General features: G+C 43.7%; 2 protein-coding genes and 1 long non-coding RNA gene across 24 annotated transcripts in view; 1 reads left to right on the top strand and 2 right to left on the bottom strand.

The window, feature by feature from the left end:
* Crem (cAMP responsive element modulator) overlaps positions 1-6,505 on the bottom strand; it is an 81,068-nt gene extending 74,563 nt beyond the window's left edge. For 6 of the 22 annotated variants that reach the window (XM_021236000.2, XM_040755375.1, XM_005085177.4 and 3 more), the window contains exon 1: positions 6,324-6,502. The gene's annotated coding sequence lies outside the window, so the exon portion shown is untranslated. Of the gene's footprint in view, positions 1-6,323 lie in introns of all 22 variants that reach the window. The other 16 variants (XM_040755363.1, XM_040755372.1, XM_040755362.1 and 13 more) reach the window with 7 other exon arrangements.
* On the bottom strand, positions 4,948-10,958 carry LOC121143725. The gene is made up of 4 exons (XM_040756191.1): positions 10,886-10,958; positions 6,386-6,624; positions 5,813-6,318; positions 4,948-5,662 (listed from the first exon to the last, which is right to left on the bottom strand). Exons 1-4 carry the CDS (start codon positions 10,956-10,958, stop codon positions 5,530-5,532), a joined length of 951 nt encoding a protein of 316 aa, XP_040612125.1. The 3' UTR covers positions 4,948-5,529.
* Positions 10,959-12,807: 1,849 nt separating this feature from the next.
* On the top strand, positions 12,808-17,669 carry LOC121143491. Its single transcript, XR_005880698.1, has 2 exons — positions 12,808-13,097; positions 16,553-17,669. It is a non-coding gene; the product is annotated as an uncharacterized LOC121143491 (long non-coding RNA).
* The last annotated feature ends 6,647 nt before the right edge of the window (positions 17,670-24,316 follow it).

The raw sequence follows: 24,316 nt of genomic DNA, 5'->3' as shown, positions 1-24,316 counted from the left end.
TTTGTTTTTCGTGTGTGATTATGTATGTAGTACTAGGGACTAAGCCTAGGCCTAATGCATGTTAAGCAAGCACTCTACCACTAAACTACATTCCTAGCTGGGGAGTTGTGTCTAGGCTTTTTGTTTGTTTTTTGGTATTTCAAGCAGATTCTCTGTAGCTCAGACTGCCCTCAAACTGGCAGTATCCTCCTGCCTGAGTCTCCTGAATGCTGGCTGTAATCATTTCGGCAAATAAAAATTTGTATTAAGTATGAAAATGTAGTTCAAAAATTACTTTTCCTAGATCTGGATTTTTGTACAAATTTGGTAGGGAAATCGTGTGCCATAAAACGAAATTTTGATATCATATACAGCTTGATTACAGAAACATTATCTGGCATTATCTCACCTATCACCAATATGTTGCTTTGTATTCACTCCCTTGCATAAAAGCTTCAATTAATTACAATGCTTTATCATCACCCATTAACATCCATGAAGATCATAGAAAAAATGTATTAAATTTATATTTGGAGCATTATAAACATGTACTATACCTTGGTTAACTGAATATTACAATGTAACTTTCTAGGGAAATATATATATGTGTATATACACACACACACACACTTCTAACAAAGCACATAACCTGTAACCAGCCCTTAGAAGACTAAGGCAGGAAAACAGAGTTTAAGGCTATCCTAGAGTTATAAAGTAAAATTCTACCTCCAAAAAAAGAAAAACAAGAGGTTTATAAATGATTTTACAATATAAGAAACTAACCTAATAGTTTTCATTATCAAAATGCCAATTAGCTGATGTTCCAGTTCGTTCTATAAAACCTACTACTGCAGTTCTCTAGCCAGCCAAAGGCTTGGCAACACTGTTTGCTTAACTAGTGAACTGTGTTTATCATCAGACAACCTCATTATGCTAGACACATTTGTTGCAGTTTTAGAACTGTGTTAAACTGTATATTAGATGATCAAATTATTTTTTAAAAAAAAGAGAGTTACACCTGTGAAAATTAAGCTACCTGTTTTGAAAATGACGTTTCCCTTAAAAAACTATACTTTTGGGGGCTAGAGAGAAAGCTCAACAGTTATAAGCACTTGATGTTCTTCCAGAGAGCCCAAATCCAGCAGTGGCTCACAACCATCTGTAACTCTAGCTAAAGATGATCAGATAGCTCTGGCACCTGTACTCACATTCATATACCCACATGAAGACACATACACATAAATAATGACTTTTAAAATTCTTCTTTGGGACTGTATCCTATTGATATAAATGCAAAACACTGGAAGAGGGCATTATTTTAAAAATGAAGAGTACTGTATAAAACATGTATAAACAGTCAGTTTTAGGGCTTCATTCCTTTTTAAATACCAAAAGTAGAATCTTTAAATCTTGTGCTGCTGAGATAATTTTTGCAATAAAGTATTGGAAGTAAAAAAAGAAAAAGAATTCAAAAGTATAATTAGCATAACCAAAAAACTGTGGCTATGAGACAGTGTAGAGTGGTAAGAACACCTGGCATTCTCCATCTCTCAATACCACATTCACACACACACACACACACACACACACACACACACACACACACGCACGCACGCACGCACACAGGGTGGGGAATGGGGGCAGACACATGCAAGCAAAAACCCATACATATAAAATGAAATCTGTAAAAATAAAATAATAGCTGGGCGTTGGTGGCGCACGCCTTTAATCCCAGCACTCGGGAGGCAGAGGCAGGCGGATCTCTGTGAGTTCGAGGCCAGCCTGGTCTACAGAGCGAGTTCCAGGACAGCCTCCAAAGCCACAGAGAAACCCTGTCTCGAAAAACCAAAATAAATAAATAAATAAAATAATATAAATATGGGAAAATAGATTAACCAGTATTCAGAGAGAAGAATTTAAACAATTATTTTACTAACCCAGCTGGGTTCTAGCTTGTATATCTGAACAAAATACCTACGGGGTTCAGTGGTTAAACACACTCATTGCTCTTGCAAGAGACCTGGGTTCTATTCCCAGCACTCACATAGTGGCTCTCAATCATCTGTAACTCTAGTTTCAGAGGATCAGACAACTTCTGGCCTGTAACAGGTATGCACCTGGTACACAGACATACATGAAAGCACAACACCCATACACTGAAAATAAAAATCTTGTTAAAAATTTCTTTAAGTAATGCCTAAGTGAAGAAACATGACTAACCAAATGTAATCTCTTTGGCAATTTATAAAATCAGCAATTGAGAGATTGCTGATAATCTAATAATAATAATTCAAGGCTATCCTCAGTTACATAGGAAGTTTGACTCTAGCCTGGGCAACATGAGACTTTGCCTCAAATAAATAAATAAAAACATCCTAGGCTAGAGAGATAGCTCAGAAGGTAAGAATGCTTTCTCTGTAAGAATGAAGACCTGAGGATCTGAGTTCAAATTCCTAGCACCCACCTAAAAAGCATGCCATTAACCCCAACATTTGGGAGCAGAGATAGGTATCTCTCTGGCTACCCAGCCTGAGTCAAATGGAAAGCTTCCAGCTCAAGGAGAGATCCTGTCTCAAGGCAATACAGCAAAAAAAGTTCTGGCCTTTGCAATGTATGTGCATGCACACACACACACACACACACACACACACACATAAAAGTGTCTCAAGCATCTGTAAGTAGCAGCATATGACTTTCTTCATACATGATAAAGTTGCCCTAATTCCAAAGCTGGAGGCTTTCATTCTATCAGACTAAGCTGAGACTGTAGTTTAGTGGTAAGGTGTTTGCCTAGTACATGCAAGGCCAAGGGTTAGATATTTGTTACTCACTGTTGAAGACAGGATTCTCTAACATTTGTGGTGGTTTGAATGAGAATGGTTTCCGCAGGCTCTAATATTTGAATGCTTGATCTGTTGGTGGTAGAACTATTTGGAAGTATAATGACAGTGGTTCTCAACCTTTCTAATGATTTAACCCTTTAATGCAGTTCCTCACACTGTGGTGACCCCCAACCATAAAATTATTTTCGTTACTACTTCATAACTGTGTGCTAGTGTTGTGAATCATAAATATCTATGCAGAATACCTGATATGCAACTCCTGTGAAAGGGTCACAACCCACAGGTTGAAAACTACTAGATTAGGAGGTGTGGCCTTGTTAAACCAGGTGTGTCACTGGGGATGAGCTTTGAGGTTTCAAAAGCCCACATCATTCCCAGTTAGCCCTTGCTCGCTCTCTCTCTCTTGATCTCCCCCCTCTCTCCCTCCCTCTCTCTCTCTGCATAATGCTTGTGGATCAAATCCAGGCTCTCAGCTACCACTGCAGCACCATGTCTGTCTGCCTGCTGCCATGGTTTCCACCACGATGGTCATGGGCTCTAACCCTCAGGAATCATGAGCCCAATTAAATGTCTTCTTTTATAAACATGTCTTTGTCATGGCAATAAAAAATAAGACATTTCTAAGCAAAATAAAACTGCATTACCAAAGAGAAATAAATTGAGATAATATTTTATTCTTAGCTGCAAGAGGATTTCAAGCTAACTCTACATAGTAAGATCCCGTCTCAACAAAACAAAGATAAATCCCACTAAAATTACCTGAGATTTTCTTCTATTTTCTCTTACAGCATTAGAAAACAAAAACAAAGGAAGCTTTTGGTCTTACACATATCACTCCTTACTATACAGTTATCATGATGGAAAAACACATTTTAAAAACTTCATGTAGAAACCCGGTGTTAGTGGTGCACACCTTTAATCCAAGCACTTGGGAGGCAGAGGCAGGCGGATCTCTGTGAGTTCCAAGCCAGCCTGGTCTACAGAGTAAGTTCGAGGACAGCTAGGACTACATAGAGAAACCCTGTCTTGAAAAATCAAAGAAACAAACCAAAAGCTTCATGTATTTCTTTTCCTTTGTGGGGGGTGGCACAGGTGACTGAAACTATCAAGGGATTCTCCAAAGCTAGGCAAGTGTTATACCACTGAACTAAAGGAAATAATGTAAGTACCTAAAGTGTTCATTTATGCCCATTGTGTTGCAGGTGAGACATTTTTTCTAACATATCTATGGTTAAGCTCCTGCACTGATAATACTGAAATCACATCCAATGTTCATATCTCTTCTCAAAGTTGTCTTTTGGTCAGGGCTGCTGGCACACACCTATAATCCCAGCACTTGGGAAGGTTGAGGCAGGATGACATGTTCAAGGACATCCTGGGGACACATAGTGAGATCCTTCTCAAAACAAACAACAAAAATTGTTTTCATATATGAAACTTATCAGTTCAATAAGGTAAAAAAACACTTAGAAATTTCAGGTATGTCAGGTTTATTTCTCCATCAACCAATGGTTCTAACACTGTTCTAAAAGTTAAAGCCTCTCAATGGCAAGAGCGGCTATTATTAACACTTCTTGTTCTTCCATAGGACCTGAGTTCAGTTCCCAGCACCACCACCAGGCAGCTCACAATCACTGTTAACTCCAGCTCCAAGGGATAACACATACTTTTCTGGCCTCAGAGAGCATACATTATATATAACATATTCTCTCTCTCTCCCCTCTCACACATACACCTTCAAAATTAAAGTTTTTAAAATTATTTTTGAAAGTCTATATAAATAGGACAGGGCATTTGAGAGCATTCTAGTAACTACCTACCTTCAGCCATAACCTGGTTCAGTTTTATGACCCAATATTTACTTGAATGATAATGTGATGGAAAAGAAAATGAGTAATGTTTATATTAGTAAAGATTTGGTCAGGATTCCTATGTATGTTAATACTTCTTGATAATAGGCTATATTCTAAGCAAGACTGTATAAGCACAAAGTTATTTACCTCTGGAGGAAACCAGAATACAGCCTATCCACTATGATGTTGGGAGTGTGTTAATTTTTTTCAGTAGAGGGAAATTTCATTAACTTTTGGGCACAGTGTAAAAGCAAAATGACTAAAAGTTCCTCTGTGTTTATACATTTAAAATTTATTCATATCTTACAAACATACATATAACATCACTGTAACTATAATTTCACACTTCCCAATATGATTCCACATGAAGCACTATCACTTGGGAAAACACTGGTTAACACTGATCTATTTACGGCTTCACCAAAATCGCTCGTGTCATTTCACTATTTAATATAGCAATTACGGTTCACGTGTGAAGGATTAAAACCCCTTTCTAAAGTTTCACTATGGTGCATGTCTACAATCCCAGCACCAGGAGGTGACAGGAGGATCAGAAGTTCAAGGAACTGGGGCTACTTGAGATCCTCTCTCAAAAATAAATTTTTTTCCGGATAATCACATTTATTGGCCAAAACATATTGTCTGAACACAGTGCTCCTTCGAGAAGGAGTCCGAAGTTCAGAGATTCGGAGAACAGGTAGCTGACAAAGGGAAACAAGCTTGTTATCAAAAACTGGGAGAAAGATGGTGTGAGCAGAGTGAAAACACGAACATCAATTATTAATTAATTAATGTGATGTTGGATGAGGGCAGTCGAGTCCGCCCCGACTCACACAGGGCAGAAAAGCAGGAAGTCACCCAAGCCACACCGATGGGGGAGGGGGCTCCAGCTGGACTTTGGGGCCGATGGTGGGCAGACAGCCGCTTCCCCGGGTAGGGTGCTGGCACCGTGAGCGCCTGCCAGGGAAAGCTGGCGGTTGCAGACACCTGTAACAGGCGACAGGGGGGAGAACTGTGCTGGATACGTCTCCCCTGCTCCGCGGGTCTGGGAACTCAGTAGTGGATGGCCCTGAACCAGTCACGAGAGACCCCTGGGGCCCCCAACTGCGCCTCGCTGAGCCGCTCCCCTCCACACACCGGCTCTGCAGTGGGTGGGCCCAGATGGCTCGATCGTGCAGTCCCTGCGCCTCGCTTTTTGAAGACACGAGGTACATTATTTTTCTATCTACAGCGCGTACGCCACGCTGGGGTGAAGGCGCTGCGGCGGTCCCAGGGTTGTGGCGAGCAGGCCCGACGGCCTCTGGGCGCCTTTTTCCTGTCAAGACCGAGGAGCCCGAGCGGTCGCCCGGCTCTCTGAGGGAAGGCTTTCCCGCCGGTACCCACATGAGGCGCGGAAGAGGGCGAGCGCGGACGGCCCGCTGCACGCTCGGGACTTTGGTGAGCTGTCGGTGGCGAGCCGCGAGCGGGCGGGCGGCCGTGCGGGCAGGGCAGGGCACGGCAAGGGCAAGGCAGGGCAGGGCAGGGCAGGGCAGGGCAGGGCAAGCAGGGCAGGGCAGGGCAGGGCAGGGCAGGCCGGGAGGAAGGCCGCGTCCCGAGCAGCCGCCGCCGCCCGCCGCGGGCTGTGATGCGAGGCTGGCGCGCCACTTACCCGCCGCGAAGGGTTTACGTAGCGGACCTCGTCACTGATTACGGACGGGAGGAGGTGGGGACGCAGAGCTCGACGGCCGCCGCCCAGGCAACCCGGCGGCGGCGGCCCCACGTCGCGCCCACGTCAGCTCTGATGCGGTTGTCGCGGCCTCTCCGCCGACGCGAACAGAAAGCAGCGCTAGCAGCCGAGCGAACTGGAGTCTCGAGCCCCGCCCTCCCCTCCCCCACGCCGACCGCCTCTCTCCGGGACGCGGGCCAAGCAGGGGGAAGAAAAAAAAAGTTGCAGACTCGAACTCTGCCCCCTGCTGGCCGTCAGCGGGATTGCAGAGCTGACAATCCAACAATTAAATAGAACGAGCGGGGATCGGGGCGGGGCCTTGGTGGGCGTGGTTAGCACTTGGGGGCGGGGCGTACTGGAATTTCTTGTCTGGAGGGGCGGAAGACCAGAAGGGGGCAAAGGGGTGGGGCAGGAAACCGGAGCCAGCATCCTCTGCGCTTGCGCCTCTCCAACTATTTCCACGGTGGCGAGCGATGCTTCATCCTTTTCTCCCTAAATGTCTTCTGGGATGATTCCAGTCCCTGGCTTCAGTTCCCATGTGTGGTGGTTCGGTCCCTGCCAGAGGCGCATGCGAGGCACTAAGGCCTCCCGGGTACCCCGGCCTCAAGAGCATCCCCCTTGGCGGTGTCCATGGTTATGGAAAACGCCGCTGGACCTGGGGTGTACTCGGAAGCGGTCCCTATTCCTCACCTGCTGCTGCCTCCCGGGAGAAATTGTTTGCGTCAGTGTCTCAAAGAAATAGCTACAGACCTTAGACAGAGGATGTAGCTCAGTTTACAGCACTTGTCTAGGATGCCACGGTCAAGAATCAGCACTGGAGACAGAGGCAGGCAGATCTCTGAGGCCACCCTGGTCTACAGAGTGAGTTCCAGAACAGCCAGAGCTACACTGAGAAACCCTGTCTCGAAACAACAAAACCCAAATCAGTGTTTGATGTTGTTAGGGTTAGGAGGAGGCACAGTAACAAAATCCTGCTGTTTACCAAATTTTGGGCAACCCAAACTACTCCAGTTGTAATACATACAAAAAAGTCAGAATAAAACCTGATCAGTTACAGGGCCGCATTTAGAGGCAGAGGCAGGCAGATCTCTGTGAGTTCAAGGCCAGCCTGGTCTACAGACTGGCTAGTTCTAGGACAAAGAAATCATTGCTCAAAAACAAAAACAATAAATAAGTAAATATAAAAATACCACATTTATGTATTTTGTGGCACATGCATGTGGAGGACAATTTGCAAGTCAGCTCTCTCCCTTCCACCTCGAGGGCCCCAGGGATCGATTTGCATCATAAGGCTTGGAGGCAGGTACCTTTACCTGCTGAGCCATCTCACCAGCCAAGTTTGGAGACTTAAAAATATTTTATTTATATATTATTTATTATACTTGTGTATTATTTATGTATTATATATATGTATAGAACAAAATTTCTATAAAGAAGCTGTGTTTGGCTGTGGACAAAAACAAAAATCAAAAACAAAGCTCCTGCAAAGAGTTTGTCTGCAGAAACTGGTAAACTGGGATTTCAGTATTGTGGAGAGGTTAGAATTTCATATGTCAAAAGCTAATTATCTTGAACTAGTTTGGCCTTCTGGAACAGCCATTCCTTGCCTCACTCTATCTGAACTAACACCTTGTGATAAATAAAAACCTCTTAGAAGCTATTAACGGGACACTGGCTCCCACCGATCAAAGAGCACCTTGGACCTATAAAATAGCTTCCCCCCCCCCATATCAATGTATCTGCTCCCTGGTGTGCCCATCAATGTTCAATGACTTTTATATTTGTCTTGGTTTATGACTTTCTTTGTTGTGTAAAACAAAAATTTAATGAAACTGCTTTTACATTAAAACCTTCCAAAATAAATGATCTCTTAGTCCCTTTAACTTGAGAACAGTGGATTTTACCTTGACCATACATTTATTTGTTTGTTTGTTTGTTTGTTTGTTTTCATATGTATGTGTGTGTGCCTATGGTATGTATGTACCCCATGTACTTGCATGAGCCCTCTGAGATCAGAAGAGGCATCAGATCTCCTGCAACTGGAGTTATATTCAGCTGTGAGCCTCCATGTTGGTGGTATGAGCCCAACTTGAGTTCTCTGTGAGAAGATCAAGCACTACCTCTCTAGTACCTCCTCTTCATTGGGGGGGGCGGTGTTTCGAGTCAGGGTTTCTCTGTAGCTTTTGGAGGCTGTCTTGAAACTAGCTCTTGTAGACCAGGCTGGTCTCGAAATCACAGAGATCCGCCTGCCTCTGCTTCTGGAGTACTGGGATTAAAGGCGTGCGTGTACCACCAATGCCCAGCCTCCTCTTCCTTTCTGACTGCATATCAAAATTAATGAAGAATTTATTGCAAAGACTAGTTTCCAGATCTGGGGCACTACCTTGACCCATGTGTCAGAATTCCCAAGCAAGGACACATAAATCTACTGTTTTTGTTTTTTCTAAAGCAAGGTCTTATGTACCCAGGCTGACCTTAAATTTGCTCTGTAGCCAAGGCTGATGTTGAACCCCTGATCCTCCTGCTCCAGCATTCTAAGTACTAGGACTATATGTGAGCACAGTTATACCTCTTCTAAGATGTGCAGATCAGGCCAGGCCAGCACTCCAGAAGCAGAGGCAGGTGGATCTCTGTGAGTTTGAGACCAGTCTGGTCTACAAGAGCTAGTTCCAGGACAGCCTCCAAAGCCACAGACAAACCCTATCTCGAAAAACAAAAACAACCAAACAAAAGATGTGCAGATCAGTTTTAAACATTGTAAGATAATTCCTCTGTAGCACTGTAGCTAAAACTTAACCACTTGTTGCCTCATAGAAATGCCTTACATTTTCCAACTTTTATAGACTTTATTCTCTCAATTTTCACACTAATTGGATATGTCTCCTTATTAAAATTATCTTTAAGGCAGCAAAACATTACTTCTTTTATTGGTGCTCTTTAGAAATTCTCTTATGTCAAGCTGGATGTGGTGGCTCCCCTCTACAATCCCAGCAAGAAGGAGCTGAGGCAGGAGGATCATATGCTCACAGACAACCTACAAAACACTTATGAGATTGTTTGCAGCCAAAAACCAAAGCACTAAAGTTGTTTGCAGTCACTAAGCTATTTTTTTTAAATAGTGTCATGATTGGAGGTAAAAGGCTTGGGCCTTATGCTTGCTTGCTAGCTGGTTACTCAACCCCTGTGCTACATTACCAAGCTTCAATTTTAAATCATAAATATAGAAGGAAAGTCGACATTCAGATTTCTTCCTATGTGTTTTTACTCGACAACAAATTCGACTGCTTGATGAGTTTTGAGTTTCTCACACAGAATTGCTTTGTAGCTGCTATCAAGAGGACAAAGCTGAAGATTAACTGTAGCAGGTTTTCTTTTGGGCTGTCAACCAGCTCCCAAATCATCACATGGAGACTTATTATTAGTTATGAATGCTTGGCCTTAGCTTATGCGTGTCCCACTAGCTGTTATAACGTAATTAACCTTTTTCTCGTCTATGTTTTGCCTCCGGGATTTTTACCTTTCTTTCTTCTGTGTGTCCTACTTTCCTGCTGTTCTAGGCTGGCAGCTAGCTGCCTAGCTGACTGGCCCCAGGTGTCTCCCTTTCTTTCTCCATTTTCTCTTCTCTCATTTTCTCTAGCCTAGATTCCTCCTCTGCCTGCCAACCCCCTATCCCTCTACTGCCTAACTATTGGCCATTCTGCTTTTTAGACCATGAAATTGCCTTAAGCAGGTAAGGTAAAACAAATGCAGCACTAATTAGACAAATGCAACATAAATAAATGTAACACTTTTGTCTAGTTAAACAAATGCTTTGTTAAAAAATGTAACACATCTCTACATAGTTAAAGTAACATTTCACAACAATAAACTCAGACTGACTTCTGCTGGGAGGTACAGCACTAGGTAGGATTAGAATAGAAATTTTTGTTCTCTGAAAAAAATAATTGGTAGAATGATGTCAATTAAATTAGTATTTCTCTCCCATCCCCCACAGGGTTTCTCTGTGTAGCTTTTTAGATCAGGCTGGCCATGAACTCACATAGATCCACTGCTTCCAAAGTGCTGGGATTAAAGGTGTGCTACACAGCTGCCTGGCTAGTATTTCTTTTTAATTTGTTTATTTGGTTGGTTTGGTTTTTTGAGACAGAATCCTATGTAGCCTAGGCTGGCCTTCATCACTATGTAAATGAGGCTGCCCTGGAACTCCTTGAGATGCTTCTACCCAAAGTTCCCAAATGCTGATTCATGATACATGCTGTCACACCCAAGATGAAATGCTTTTTTAAGTTTTGGTGTTTTTTTTTTTCTATTGTTGTTGTTTTGAATCAGCGTCTTGTGTAACTCATACTGGCCTCACATTCACTATGTGCCTAAGGATGAATTTGAACTTTTGGTCCTCCTACTTCTGCCTCCTCAGTGCTGGGATTACAGGTGTGCACCACCACGACACGCTAGTGCTTTAGTTTTTGTTGACTGGGACTTCAATGGCTGAAAGTTTTACATACGATCCTCCCATTTCAGCTTCACTGTAGCGTGCGTAAGGTCATTGTTACTCATGGTAGTGGTGGTGGTGGCCATGGTACTGGGGATTTAACTCCGAACAACTCAAATGCTAGACAGGGGCTCTACCATTAAGTTGAATCCCCATTCCAAATCTTCTGGAGTCTGTTTTTTGTTTTTTTTAGGATGTATTGTGCTGAATGTGATAATTAAAAAAAAATTATTTTATGTGTATGAGAGTTAGGCCTACATGATACCCCCAGAGGCCAGAAGATGGCATCAGATCCTCTGGAATTGGAGTTACAGGTGGTTGGAAGCAGCCATTTAGAACCCAGACTGTCAGCAAGAGCAAGTGATCCTAATCCCTGAGCTATCTCTGTAACTTTTTGTTTTATCTTGATACTTTTATTAATTGTTTAGAAATTCCCTGTGCTGCCAGGGTGGTGGCCCACGCCTTTAATCCCAGCACTCAGGAGGCAGAGGCAGGCAGATCTCTGTAAGTTTGAGACCAGTCTGGTCTACAAGAGTGAGTTTGAGGACAGCCTCCAAAGCCACAGAGAAACCCTGTCTTGAAAAACCAGAAAAGAAAGAAATTCCCTGTGCCTTGTTTTTGAGGCAGACACTGAATAGCCCAAGCTGTTTGTGAACTAGAGCTCCTGTTGCCTCTGCCTTCCAAGTACTGGAACTAAGAATTCAGACCACCACACTACTTGGTTATAAGAAAGAAAGAAAAAGGCCGGGCATTGGTGGCGCACGCCTTTAATCCCAGCACTCGGGAGGCAGAGGCAGGCGGATCTCTGTGAGTTCGAGACCAGCCTGGTCTACAGAGTGAGTTCTAGGACAGCCTCCAAAGCCACAGAGAAACCCTGTCTCGAAAAAAAAAACCAAAAAAAAAAAAAAAGAAAGAAAGAAAGAAAAATAAAACCAACCATGGGGGAGTTAGGGGTACCTACTGTTCTACCAGAGAACCCAAGTTTGATGTCCCTCTGATGACAACTGGACTGGGCACAATCTATGCGTGAAGAAGAATGTTGTTAATAATCATTTTACTGAACTTTTTTTCTCGGTTGTGTTTGGTTCTATCCTAGGTCCCTGGGCTGTCCAGTCTCTGGTTCCTGGCCATACAGGCTGTGTCAGGCACAGCTCTGGTGGTATGGGCCTCAAGTTCTGTGCCACCATTACCCCAGCACATCTGGAAGACCGGACACATTGTAGGTCAAAGGTTTTGTGGCTGGGTTGGTGCCTCAGTCCCACTGCTGAAAGCCTTGCCTGCTTATAGAAGATGGCTACTTCAGGTTTTGTTCCCCCATTACTAGGAGTCTTTGATGGGGTCACCCTCAAAGATTCCAGGGAGTTTCCACTGCACTATGGTTCCACATCATCCCCCAAAGCCCCTTGTCGTCTCTCCAAATACACCTCACACTCACACCCTACCAACTGCCTGATCCCTCCCCTTCCCATCCCCATCCACCCCCAGTCCATTCAGGAAATCTATTTTAGTTCCCCTTCCCAAGCAGATCCCTGTGCCCCCCACCCCTCTTGAGCCCTCCTTACCAGCTAAACCTATTTTAAGACAAAATAACTAAACTGATAAAAAAGAGGCACACTGAAGGTGAAACAGAGCCCTACTTCCTCCAGGAAGGAAGACATAGGTGGCAATATCCTTTATGTTTCCCTATTAAAAGATGATAGAGCCAGCCGGGCGTTGGTGGCGCATGCCTTTAATCCCAGCACTCGGGAGGCAGAGGCAGGTGGATCTCTGTGAGTTCGAGGCTAGCCTGGTCTACAGAGTGAGTTCCAGGACAGCCTCCAAAGCCACAGAGAAACCTTGTCTCAAAAAAACAAAAAACAAACAAACAAAAAAAAAGATGATAGAGCCAGGTGTTGTGGTGCACACCTTTCATCCTAGAATTTTGGAGTCAGAGACAGATAGTTCAAAGCCAGCCTGCTCTACATAGTAAGTTCCAGGACAGTCAGAGCTACTTAGAGAGACCCTGTCACAACAACAAAGAGCACCATATAATGAACTTTAAATGGTATTGTGCAGATGCTGTGTTGACAATGAAAGTGAGAGCCAGAGAACCTCCACCATTGTCAGAGAAAAGAAACTGGGGCCAGCAAGATAGTAAAGGTGCCTGCCACCTAGCCTGAGGAACTAAATTCCATCTCTGAGCCATACATGGTGGAAGGAGAGAACCAGCTCCCAAAAACAAATGTGTGAGTACCATTGGGAAGCAAACCAATAAGGGGTAGGAGGGAAAAGGGAAGAGGGGGAGGCAAGAGCCAACAAAAGCATCTTTTAATGCTAATTTCAGTGCTGCTGAAGTGGTTCAGTGGGTAAAGGCACTTGCTGCCAAAACCTGGTGACCTGAGTTAGATCCCTGTGATCCATATGGTAGAGGGAGAGAACCAACACCCACAAGTTGTCCTCTGACCAACACACATGCATCTTGGCTTGTGATCACACACATGTGTACTCACACATGCACACACACACAGTAAATAAATGTAAAAAAATTAATTTGTAGTTGGCATACAAAATATACTTCATTAAGACATTTTACACTCGCATATCATTACGCTTTATTCACATTGATTATCCTCACTGCTCTCCTTCATCCCATCCTTACCCATCTCTTTCATCCTCTCATTCTTCTTCATATCATATATCACACGCACACCTAGATCACACATGTGAGAGAAAACGTGGAACTGCTTCTCTTTCTTCCCCTCCATCACTTTCTCTTACTCCCTCTCTTCATTGCACTAACCTCACCCCCACCCCCACATAGACCAGCTTTGACTTTCCTGTCTGTGATGGCTGTCTTGGTTGTCAACTTGACTACATCTGGAATGAACTAAAACCCAAATGACTAAGCATACCCCCCCCCAGGTATTTTTCTTCATTAAATCATTTGAAATGGGAAGACTCACTTTTAATCCAGATCTTTGACGTTGGAAGATAAGCCTTTAATCCGGACCTTCCGAGGGGGAAAGATTCACTTTAATACAGACCACACCTGTTAACAGCCTATATAAAAAGACATAGAAGAAAAAAAAAAGACATTGAAGAAGGAAGCTTGCTCTCTCTTTGCCTGCATGCTCTCAACCTTGCTAGCATATTCATTCCTTCTCTGGCATTAGAGCCTACTGAATTCCAGAGTATACTAAAGACCAGCTGAGACATCCAACCTCATGGACGGAACAACTACTGAATCCTTGGATGTTTAGGTGTTTCATTTATAGCTAGCCATTATTGGATTAGCTGGACCATAGCCTGTAAGCTATTATGATAAATCACACACACACACACACACACACACACACACACACACTTATTGAGTTCTGTTACTCTAGAGAACCCTGACTAGTACACTGTCATATATGTATGTATGTATATTTATATATTAATTGTTTTAAATGAAACTGTTGGATGGCTATCTTCTCATGGTTGAAACATTTCTTCCTGAGGGAAAAGAGAGGATGGAGGCTATTGAGATTGAGACACTCATAAATCTTATAAGACACATGAAGCTCATCAAATTATGAGACTCATGGACCCTCTCCTCAAGGTTATAAAAATGGTAAACAATTTCAGGATGCTGGGGTGGGCTTCTCAATGATGCAACTGTCTTTGAGTCACCCATGCTCCTGTAAGTAACCCCTCACATGTAGTCTTGAAAATAACCCAAATAAACTCATTGGTTCACCAAGCTAAAACCGGGTGAAATGGTTTCTTTGGTCTGCCATCAGTGCCCTATCTGAGGTGAAGAGATGTTTAATCATCTCCAGGAAAAGTCATGCAACATAATTGGTACCCAAACCAAGACTGACAGAAGCAAAGATAGCTGAGGAGACACGTTTTCATGGCCCCATACAGTAAATGATAAGACATGCTGCAGAAGCTGATCTATTTGAGAGTAGAACATTCATGAGGCAATCACAATATGACTGCTTTCCCCCATGTCACAGGGGATGGTTAGTCTTTTCTTTCCTATAGCCATGGTGGTTGGTAAAGCATTGCCAGGTCCAGCCGATGAGTTCAAACATACCTGAAAGAAGATGTGAGAATTGAAAAGAGACAAGAGACAGAAGGGCACTCTGTGAATACTGCAGACACCCCAAGTTTATTACTCATATCCCTATTCCCCTGTCAAAAGGGTAGAGCAAAAAACTTCTTTTTTTTTTTTTTTGGTTTTTCGAGACAGGGTTTCTCTGTGGCTTTGGAGGCGCAAAAGACTTCTTTACCATGATACAAGGAGCAAATAAGCGTACTTACCTCCTTAATACTCAAAACATCTGGTCACCACACCCTAATCAAACATCTTATAATTTGGTCTTAAGGGTCAAGACATCCAGTAGCTACACCTGAGGCCAAACATCCTGCTGTTTATCCTTGAAGAGCAAGAATAGGTTTGAACTCTCCAACCTTAAGTCAAGATGGAAGTCAGTCAATACCAATGACCCCTGACAAAGCTTACACCGTAAGCCAACCTGTCTGAGTATAGAGAGTCCTTTGGGAGAATCCCATTGCAGCTGCCCTTCTCTACATGGTATGGAGTGGCATGCCTCCTCAATGAACATGTATGCCCCCAAGTCATCTAAGAGAGTAGGGAGTATATTGTGAACCCTGATAACACATCTAGAACATAACTGTAAGGAGGCTATGGTGTGAGTCATGTTGTTTTTGCTGTGGGTGGTAAGATAAGCAGCTGAGGTTCAGCTATTTTCCCAGAGACAACTTTCCCCTGTAAGGAAAAAATTGCAATGAAAAATAAAACATGCAAATGCTATCCTCTACACTAAGTTTAGATTTGGTAGGGAAAAATTTTTTTAAAAAAACCACAGAATGAGATGAAGATGTTAGCATGCTGTTTTTTTACAGCAGATAGGATGCAAGACTCAAAAGCATAAATTTGATCTGTGAGCCCCTCTTGGGGTCCAAAAACTTGGAACCCCTGGAAGAATAAAGTGAGGTAAAAGTACACTCCTCAGGTCAGACCTTTAACACCACACACAGCTTAGGAAAGTGTGGTAATTAAGGTTACTCTGGATCAAAAGCTGTGTGAATTCAGTGGTGATTTTAAACTGTTTTCCCCTTCTATGATATAAAAGTTCAGAGCTTACCCTTTAATAAAGTTCTGATAAGCTGATAGAGCAGTGACTACCTGCTGTTCAGTCACAAGCTCAATAATTTCAATTTATTTTGGTTGTCATCTAAGTATAAATCTAAAGGGCTTCTCATCAGGCCAAAGGTATCTCTGTCCAATCCATACCTGGCCCTCTCTGGACAGAAGAAAAATGTACAAACCCGTAGGTTCTGTTGAGACTTAAAGGTATAAGTCTATTACAGATATCCAATATCTGTTTTTTCTGCAATGTGGATTTAAATACAGATTGATAATGCTAATATATCTAAAACTTTTATGCCCTCTTGTACAATAAAGTTCATATAGGCTTCAGAGGACCAAAAAGCCATAAAGCTTGGACCCACTTCTCACAGGTCAAAAGGACTCCAGATAAGTTTCCCACCTGTCTGTTCCTGAGGATGGGATTTTCTCTCCTGGTCTTGGGACTCCTGCTCTTCCTGATCACTAAAACTATGGGTCTAAGAGTTCTGACTGAGCACATAAATTTTAACTTCTGTTCCTAGTTTAAACATGTCTCAACAGGTTTACACTTCTGGCAGACACATCCAAGCATCAGTTGCTGACTACAGCCTGCTCCAAAAGACTGTGAACCCTGGACTTGCTGCTATGGACCAGTCCAGCCAATGTGAACACTCCCCATATCTTCAACAGAGTCTTGGAGCCAGCTGCTTCTGATAAAGACCCCCTTGTCTAAATCCCCTTTTTGCTTTTGACTAGCATTTCAGCCTGCTTGGACCCCTGACAACAACACCCCAAAAGTCAGCAGGAGGTAGCACAGGAACGAATACGTTGTCCCTTTTCCCTGGTTGAAATGCTAAGTCAAAAGAAAACTCCCTTGCATAGGGGACAAGAGGACAGTAGAACTTGTACCCCAAATTTCCCCAGAGTCTTTTAAATTGTCCACTAGTAACCCAAGAGTGGGTTGCCTATAAGAAAAGGGGGGATGTAAGAGCAAGGTAAACTGGAGAGGATGGAGTTAGCGCCATCCTCAGAAAAAGTCACCGTGGTTCACCACTCTGTTGTCCACCCGGATGCGTCCCTTGCTTATTCTACTCCTTTGGACCTTGCATTCTTAATCACTTAGTTACTTTTGTAAGAAAAAGAGTGAGTGCAGTTCAAGTTTTGATGCTTAGACAACAGTATGATTCTTTAGTTAGAACTGAGTGTTAGACATAAATTTCAGGATTGAAATTAGTAACTAGAAGGAGAGGGGAATGAAGAGCCCCAAAAGTTATCCCCTCAACAGTTGAAAAATTACTAAGCTGTCCCATCCTTGGACATGAGCAGCTGCACTTAAAGATAGACATCCTCCCCTGGTGGTCATCAAGGACTTGAAAATATTTCCCAGACCTCAGTCCTCAAGGACTTGGGAACATTCCCCAGACCTCAAGGTTCCAGGCTGGTCACAAAGTTCAGCCAGGGCACAGACATTGCCTGAGACAGACAACGAGCCAGTCAGCCAGACAGCCACAGCATTAAGTGATTCATGAAGGTCTGGCACCAACTTCCAAACTCCCCTTGTATCCCCACCACCCTGATTGCAGTTTTAGGTTTTAAAAACTCGTTGTAATTTATGCTTGGGGTTCACTCCTTCCCCAGTGCGCCGGCTTAATAAAAATCCTCTTGCATTTTGCAACGAGCTTTGGCTCCCTGGTGGTCTTTGGGGCGAGGGTCACAAGAGAAAGACTGAAGGGTCTTTCAGTATAGGACTGAGGACATAGCTCATCTGGTAGAATGCTTGCTTGGCATGTGGGAAAATCTGAGTTCAGTCCCCGGCATTATATAAATTGGCATGGTGCCGATGTAATTTCAGGGTTCAGTGGGTGTGGTGGTTTGAAAAAGACTGGCCCCATAGGCTCAAATATTTGAATTCTTAGGCACCAGGTAGTGGAAGGAAATCATTGATAGGTTTAGGAGGATTCAGAGGTGTGACCTTGTTGGAGGAAGTGTGTCACTGAGGATGGGCTTTGAGGTTTCAAAAACCCATGTCATGCTCGGTCTTTCTCTCTTCCTGCTGACTGTGGATCATGATGTAGCACTCTCAGCGCCTTCTCCAGCACCATGTCTGCCTGCCTGTGTGCTGCCATGCTCCCCATCATGTTGATAATGGAGTAAGCTCTGAAATTGTAAGTAAACCCCAATTAAATGTTTTCTAGGAGTTGCCCTGGTCATAGTGTCTCATCACAGCAATAGAACACTGACTAAATGAGTAAAGGCAGGGAGATCAGAAACTCAAGTCATCTTTGATATACACCAGTAATTCCTCCACCTGGGAGATCCAGGAAAGAGAATTAGGAGCTCAAGGCCAGTCAAACCTACATAATGATTTTAAGGCCTGCTTGGGATGTATTAGTTGCTTTCTCATGAAATAAAACAAGACAAACCTGGAGGAAAGAGTAGATGACTCAGGTAAAAATACTTGCTACAAAGCTTGAAGACATGAGTTCAATCCCCAGGTCCACATGAGAGAACTTACTCCTACAAGAGGTCTTCCGCCCTCCATACATGTGCTGTGACATATACACACATGTCCATATGCACACTAACACACACACAAATAAATAAACATAATTTTTTTTTTTGGTTTTTCGAGACAGGGTTTCTCTGTGGCATTAGAGGCTGTCCTGGAACTCGCTTGGTAGTCCAGGCTGGTCTCGAACTCACAGAGATCCGCCTGCCTCTGCCTCCCGAGTGCTGGGATTAAAGGCGTGCGCCACCAACGCCCGGCTAATAAACATAATTTTTAAAGTATATGATATAGTGGTAGCCCTTGAGTATGTTACAGATTTTGAAACATCATACAGAAAAATAGTGAAAGAAAAAAGCACACCCAGGATCCATGAAGGTGTTTGGAGAAAATCCAAATACCGGATCCAAATACTCTCTCCATAAGTCATTGGACAGAACACCATTAAGGCTGAAAAACCATTGAATTATTGCCATTCCTGTTGGTCACATGTTTAACTAGACGGTAAGACCCTGTCACTGAAGATATCATGTGCTCTGGCTACAGGCCAGGGAACATTCAGACTGGGACTAAGCTGAAGATCCTCCCTTACTCCTGGCTTTTGTGGTACCTAAAGGTGCCATATAAGCTGTTGGACGAGAAACAGTCCTGCTCTGCTATGGACCGTTCATGTGATATTACATACATACTACTAGGCAAAATGTAGCTACTGATGCAATCAGTGTTGGTACAACTGTTGTTGGTGCAACACACTGCTTTCCAGTTGTATTTAAAGCCTATTCTACAGGTGGGAACTCTTGTCTGGTACTGAAGCCAAGCAAAAGGCTGGGAGTTCATTGGTACCAGTGGCAAAGCAACTGTTGTTTGTTTTGCTAAATGAAAGTGGTGTGCTTTCCAACTATCTGTGTTAATATCATTGGATATCGCTGCTATCAGCCTCAGTCATGGAAGGAAGACTTTTGCAGTGAGTGGTAGATACTACAGGGACTCTCTACTGCTCAATCTGTTGAAAATAAGCAAGTGTTGTGCTGGCACAGTGCTCAATGCTCAGCCATATGAAAGAAAAGAATCAAATATCTGGGTTACTCTCTCCAAGGCTCAGGACCCTGCATTATCCTGCTTTGGGGGACTTTTGTCAGAAAGTGACAAGGCTCACAAGTCCCTTTCCCAAGGTCATATAAGCAGTAAACAATTGTTGGGAAAGAGGTTTTTTTTTTTATGGAACTTGCCTGCAAGTTGGACAGGAAACTCCAGGGAAACAAATTTTAGTGAATTATCACCATACTACTACAGCTGCCTTTAAGTAATCCATAAACTCATTGGTTCACTGAGCTAGATATGAGCAGAATCATTCATTTAATCTGCTGCTCATGCCCTGTCTAAGGTTACTAGACTTTTGTTCAGAAAAGTCTAACAACAAGAAAGAAAATCTGCGTTATTTGTCATTTTGAGTATGGCTAGTTTTATTTAACAAGATGATCTCCAGCTCCATTCATTTCCCTGCATGTATTGGTTAGGGTAACTATCACTATGAAACACCATGACCAAAAGCAGTTTGGGAAGGAAAGGGTTTATTTGGCTTACATGGCTTGCTCAACCTGCTTTCTTCTAGTACCCAGGACCACCAGCTTTGGGTTGTCACCACCTATAATGGGCTGAGACCTCCCACATCAATCACTAATAATGAAAGTGCCCTATAGGCTTTTCAGTCTTATGGAAGCATTTTCTCAGTTAAGGTTTCCTTTTAGATGACTTTAGTTTGTGTCAAGTTGACATAAAACTAGCCAGCACACTATAAATAACACCATTTTGTTCTTCTTTACAGCTAAATAAAACTCCACTGTGTATATATTTACCACATTTTCTTATCCACTCATCTGCTAATGCGTGTCTGGGCTGGTTACATGTCTAGGCTATTCTGGAACATTGTGCAGTAAATATGGATACTGCAAATATTCTTGGAAACATTCAGACCACGCTGATTACGGATTGGCCAGCTTAGACCCCTTCCTTCTCTCTGGATCCACAGTAGCAGGGACTGGACATCCAAATGTTCAAATGATGACTGAAGGAGGAAAAACAGGTGGATGTTTGAGACAGATCACCATTCTAGAAGCACTTAAAATAAATTATACCTTTTCCACATCTCTCTACTGCACCAGGGAAGCACAGTCCAACACTTCTATAGTATGGCCATGTCAGAGGATGGTTCCAAGGAATAAGCATGTGCATGGGAGAAAGTTTATAAAACATTTGGGAAGTTAGAAAATGGTTAAAACAAGACATACAACTACTCTCATCAAAGAAAGTCAAACTCATAGACTAGAGTTGGTATGAATATAAACTAAGATTAATCAAAAGCTTCAGGAAAAAAGAAGAGTTTTAGAAAATTCAAACAGAAACAGCATTTATGAACAGGATGTGGAATATGAAAGATAATCCCACATTTAATGAAATAACTCACCAGGCAGTGGTGGCACTCAAGAGGCAGAGGCAGGCAGATCTCTGAGTTCAAGGACAGCCTAGTCTACACAATGAATTCCAGGACAGCCAGGGCTACACAGAGAAACCCTGTCTCAATAAATAAATAAATGGGAAATTTTAAAATAATAAAATAGCTCAAGGAGAGCAATGGGATAGCTAGCTAAGGCTATACATGATGGAACAGTCTGGGCACAGTTCTTCATTGAGCTACCCATCAGACCTGGACCCAAGATATGACATATGAGAGTCACACCTGTTGCCAGGAGGTAGTGGCACACACCTTTAATCCCAACACTCAAGAGGCAGAGGCAAGCAGATCTCTGTAAGTTTGAGGCCAGCCTGATCTACTTAGCAAGTTCCAGGACAGCCAAAACTATACAAAAAAAAACTGTCTCAGAAAGAGGGGAGAGGAGAGGGGAAGAGAGAGGGAGATGAAGACGGAGAGGGAGGAGAGGGAAAGGGATAAAGATGTCACAGAACAGTAGATCAGGGTGGGATGTGTGTGACCCAAAGCAGTAAGTGCAGGTAGACAATTTCACAAGACAACCTGCCAGGAGGCTGAGACAGACCTCTAGGCCTACGGCTGAAATGAGAAGGAGCTCAGAGGAGGTCAAGGTGTCCTTGGCACTGAAATACCTTCAGGAATTAGACCGTCAGTTGTTGAGAACCTAAAGAGAGAGTCCAAGCTGAGTTGGGAGCCAGAAATTCCATACGCAAGCCACTGAGAATAAGATTGGCCATGGAGCCTGGCGTGGAGGCTCACACCTGCAGTCACAGCACTCAGGAGACGGAGGCTGGATGATTTCCACAAGTGTGAGATCATCCTGAATGCACCGTGAGATCTAGGCCAGCCTGGACTGCAGAGTGAGACCTTGTATGCAAAGGGAACCCTGAGCCAGGTGCACGACTTTAATACCAGCACATGGGAGGTGAACACAGGCCGGTCTCTGAGTTCCAGACTCAGATCAGCCAGGGCTGTATAGTGAGAGCCTGTCGTACAAATTAAATGTGAGTTGGGTGGGCAGGGAAGACTATATGAATCCTGGGCCAATGAGAGAGCTCCTGCCACTCAGCCTGAGTTTTACAAATTAATAAAATATGTAATAGGGCTATGGGATGGCTCAGTGGGTAAGGGCATTTGCTGTACCGAATTTGGTCCCCAGAACCCACATAAATGTGAAAGGAGAAAACAAACTCTTTTATGAAGTTGTCTTCTATCCTCCAAGTTAGTAGACAGTGAACATCTCTCTCCTTTTACACACACACACACACACACACACACAGGGGCTGGAAAGAAACAGCATTTGCTGCTCTTGAGAAGGATCCTAGTTCGGTTAGTCGAACCCTCCTTCATGCGGCTCACCACCACCTGTAACTCAGTTCAGAACTCCTAGCACCCCCTTCTGGCCTCCTCAAGTATCTGCATAAACGTGCACATGCCAACATAGAAATAATCTTTTGTAAAATGCATAATAATACAATTAAAATATTTTTGAGCCAAGGTCTCATTATGTAGCTCTGGCTGTCCTGGAACTCACTTATGTAGACCAGGTTGGCCTCCAACCATAGAAATCTTCCTGCCTCTGCCTCCTGAGTTCTAGGATTAAAGGTGTGCACCACTACATCTGACCTATTGGAAATTTACATGGAAAATTACAGTGGAGAATTCTAGTGATACTTTCTATTATGGATTCATGTCCTGAGAGACAATCCATGACTGTGACTTTGTCTATCTCTGGGAAGTTACAAATTTGGTAGTGAAACCTACTGAGAAAATGGATGGATCAACTGAACCTGAATCTTAGAATTATTGCTGCAGTTAAAAAAGAAAGCCAGAGGCCGGGCGTTGGTGGCGCACGCCTTTAATCCCAGCACTTGGGAGGCAGAGGCAGGCAGATCTCTGTGAGTTCAAGGCCAGCCTGGTCTAGAGAGAGAGTTCCAAGACAACCTTCAAAGCTATAGAGAGACCCTGTCTCAAAAATCCAGAAGAAAAAAAAAAGCCAGAATAAGGTCTGTAAAGGAAAGTCTGCATTTCCAGGACTGGGCATGCACAGATTACCAGCCTGATTATTCCCAGTGGCCAACATTTGCTGAGGTCACCCTCCAGTCACCTTCAGTCACATGTATCCTCAGAGACATGCCAGAGAGATTTTCCCATCAGGCAACTACAGTATCATCAAAGCAACGGCTGTGGACAGGTATGCAGGGGAGGGGATCCAGAAGATCCCCAGCTCAGCAACAAGACCTTCACAGCAAAAATGGTTAATGTAGACACCTTGCTGGAGCAAGAAGGTGTCTGTTCTTCTGTCAGAGAGCACGACTCACCAAAGAATTGTCCACTTGGTGATACACCCGTTCTATTATGAGATTGACAGCCAGTCCTCCACCCTCCTGGCCAAGTGCCTGGGGGGTGGGGCACACACTGCACTAGTCGAGCATCATCTTCTAAAGTTCAGGGCTATGCCTCACCAAGCAACCATGGTGGACTGGGTTCCCGTGCCTAGGCCATTTAGGACCCTTGAGTAAGCGCCTGCCTCTAATCCTTGACATCACTTGAGACAGCTGGTTCCTGATGAAACCCGTGGTCAATGGGCTTCATGAGGAAGGAATTGTCTTAAACTCAGCGTCCTACAGAATCTGATCACCATCTACCATCCTCCTTCTATTCTGTGTACTCCACACAGAAGGGATCTGAGGGATGCTGGGACTGAGTTCTGCTGATGAGCAGCCCCTGTGAAACCGAATGACCAAACCCTTAGAAACCCTGATTCTGGCCAGGCGGTGGTGATGCACGCCTTTAATCCCAGCACTCGGGGAGCAGAGGCAGGCGGATCTCTGTGAGTTCGAGGCCGGGCTGGACCGACAGCCTCCAAAACAATACAGAGAAACCCTGTCTCATAAAACCAAAAAAAGAAAAAAGAAAAAGAAAGAAAGAAAGAAAAGAAACCCTGATTCTGATCAAGTCCTCCCAGGCACCAATATATCCAACGTCTTGCTGGCCAGTGTTCTGCTGGCACTTGGTGGCCAGGGTCACTTGGTTGAGACTGGGGCTTGCAATCTCCTCTTCATGGGTTCCTCATACCTTGCTTACTAGATTGTGCCCATTTTTGTTCCCACACTCTGGAAGAGTCTGGCAGCCACTAAAAGTATTTCTCTAAGGACTCTGGGATCACAGACGGCAACTCTTACCTTGTCCTCTGCCCTCTGAGATGGGGTCAGCGCTTCTCCCACAGGATGATTGTCACTGCTGCCTTCCACTGTGCTCCAAAAACCTTCATTCTAGTGATCCATGACTGTGGCAGGTTGGCAATTAAAATTAGCCATCACGCAGGTTC

Source organism: Mesocricetus auratus, unplaced genomic scaffold (assembly GCF_017639785.1).
Source record: "Mesocricetus auratus isolate SY011 unplaced genomic scaffold, BCM_Maur_2.0 Super-Scaffold_100013, whole genome shotgun sequence".
Taxonomy (NCBI): Eukaryota; Metazoa; Chordata; class Mammalia; order Rodentia; family Cricetidae; genus Mesocricetus; species Mesocricetus auratus.
The sequence above is the reverse complement of the archived record's forward strand: the minus strand, read 5'-3'. Positions and strand labels throughout refer to the sequence as shown.